Genomic DNA, 2,249 nt, shown 5'->3' with positions numbered 1-2,249 from the left:
GCAGCCCAGAGTCTTCAGCGGCGGTTGGCGTTCCAAAGCCTCCGGCGATGATCCACGGTCTGGTTCCTTCGGAGGGGGATCAGCGGGCGGTGGGGGTGCCAGAGCGTCAATTATAGATTCCCACCTGGACCCTCCCCAATAGGTTCAGGTTTGCGGCCGGGAGTCCGCACCTTTGGGGGGGGGGGGGGGGGGGGTGCTGTCACGCTCTGACCTAGGAGAGCTGTGTTTTCTCTGTTTAGTTAGGTCAGGGTGTGATAGGTGGGTGGGCATTCTATGTTTTATTTTTCTATGTTTTGGCCGGGTATGGTTTCCAATCAGAGTCAGCTGTCTATCGTTGTCTCTGATTGGAAGCCATACTTAGGCAGCCTGTTTTTCCCTTTGTGTTTGTGGGTAGTTGCTTTCTGTTTAGTTTGTATAACCTGACCGAACTGTTAGCTGTCATTTTGTTTATTTTGTCTAAGTGTTTGTTTTTCATTAAAAAACAACGATGAGCACTCAACACGCTGTGCCTTGGCCTCCTCTATATGACGCCCGTTACAGATACGTTTTATCTATAAGTTCTCTTCATTATTTCTCTTCATATGACAAGGATTTAAAAGGATTTGCCAGTAGATTGTCGACTTGATTCATGATGATGACTGCTAGCTAAGATTTTGAAAGTACGATGTTGACATGATCAGTCCAATCAAAGCTACTGCAGATATAATGTGATTTGACATCATTGTATCTGTGGCCAACAACCTTGAGCCTTCTTGGATGTGCACTTCTAATGTAACTCTATGGCAGCATCCAAGGGGCTTCAATTTTTTTAGGTCTACCCTTATACTTGGCGGTGACGTACTGTCCCCACGAGTGACAGAACATTGAGCTAATCATGGCGCAACTAGAGAACATTACCAGCACCTGCTTATTTTCCGCTGGTTGCCCCAACACCTCCTTATTGTCCTCTGGCTGCCCCCCCTACCTCCTTGTTGTCCTCTGGCTGCCCCCCCCCCCTCCCCCTGTATTGTCCTCTGGCTGCCCCCCCCCCCCCCCCCCCTCTGTATTGTCCTCTGGCTGCCCCCCCCCCCCCTCTGTATTTTCCTCTGGCTGCCCCCCCCTCTGTATTGTCCTCTGCCCACCCCCCCCCCCCCCCTGTATTGTCCTCTGGCTGCCCCCCCCCTCTGTATTGTCCTCTGGCTGCCCCCCCCCCTGTTCAGTGCTCCCAGTCCCAGCTATAGTAGAGAGGCTGTTCAGTGCTCCCAGTCCCAGCTATAGCAGAGAGGCTGTTCAGTGCTCCCAGTCCCAGTCCCAGCTATAGTAGAGAGGCTGTTCAGTGCTCCCAGTCCCAGCTATAGTAGAGAGGCTGTTCAGTGCTCCCAGTCCCAGCTATAGTAGAGAGGCTGTTCAGTGCTCCCAGTCCCAGTGCCAGCTATAGCAGAGAGGCTGTTCAGTGCTCCCAGTCCCAGCTATAGTAGAGAGGCTGTTCAGTGCTCCCAGTCCCAGCTATAGCAGAGAGGCTGTTCAGTGCTCCCAGTCCCAGCTATAGTAGAGAGGCTGTTCAGTGCTCCCAGTCCCAGTCCCAGCTATAGTATAGAGGCTGTTCAGTGCTCCCAGTACCAGCTATAGTAGAGAGGCTGTTCAGTGCTCCCAGTCCCAGCTATAGCAGAGAGGCTGTTCAGTGCTCCCAGTCCCAGCTATAGTAGAGAGGCTGTTCAGTGCTCCCAGTCCCAGCTATAGTAGAGAGGCTGTTCAGTGCTCCCAGTCCCAGTCCCAGCTATAGTATAGAGGCTGTTCAGTGCTCCCAGTCCCAGTCCCAGCTATAGTAGAGAGGCTGTTCAGTGCTGTTCATGGCCCCACAGTCCGGTGCCCACATGGCCCCACAGCCCGGTGCCCACATGGCACCACAGCCCGGTGCCCACATGGCCCCACAGCCCGGTGCCCACATGGCCCCACAGCCCGGTGCCCACATGGCACCACAGCCCGGTGCCCACATGGCACCACAGCCCGGTGCCCACATGGCACCACAGCCCGGTGCCCACATGGCACCACAGCCCGGTGCCCACATGGCACCACAGTCCGGTGCCCACATGGCCCCACAGCCCGGTGCCCACATGGCCCCACAGCCCGGTGCCCACATGGCCCCACAGCCCGGTGCCCACATGGCACCACAGCCCGGTGCCCACATGGCACCACAGCCCGGTGCCCACATGGCACCACAGCCCGGTGCCAACATGGATGACGGATGTTGCGCAGCGTAAAAGGGTCGA

The 2,249-nt window shown here is 55.9% G+C and overlaps 1 protein-coding gene across 1 annotated transcript; it reads left to right on the top strand.

The window, feature by feature from the left end:
* Nucleotides 1–1,853: 1,853 nt before the first annotated feature.
* Nucleotides 1,854–2,240, top strand: LOC115189566 (small proline-rich protein 3-like). Its single transcript, XM_029748184.1, has one exon. The coding sequence runs from the start codon at nucleotides 1,854–1,856 to the stop codon at nucleotides 2,238–2,240; it is 387 nt and encodes a 128-aa protein (XP_029604044.1).
* Nucleotides 2,241–2,249: the final 9 nt, after the last annotated feature.

The sequence above is a fragment of the Salmo trutta genome, unplaced genomic scaffold (assembly GCF_901001165.1).
Source record: "Salmo trutta unplaced genomic scaffold, fSalTru1.1, whole genome shotgun sequence".
NCBI classification, from domain to species: Eukaryota; Metazoa; Chordata; class Actinopteri; order Salmoniformes; family Salmonidae; genus Salmo; species Salmo trutta.
This window is presented reverse-complemented; position numbering and strand designations above follow the sequence as displayed.

Excerpts from the sequence above, each read along its gene's own strand:
- LOC115189566 (XM_029748184.1), top strand. The coding sequence starts at position 1,854 with ATGGCCCCACAGCCCGGTGCCCACATGGCACCACAGCCCGGTGCCCAC.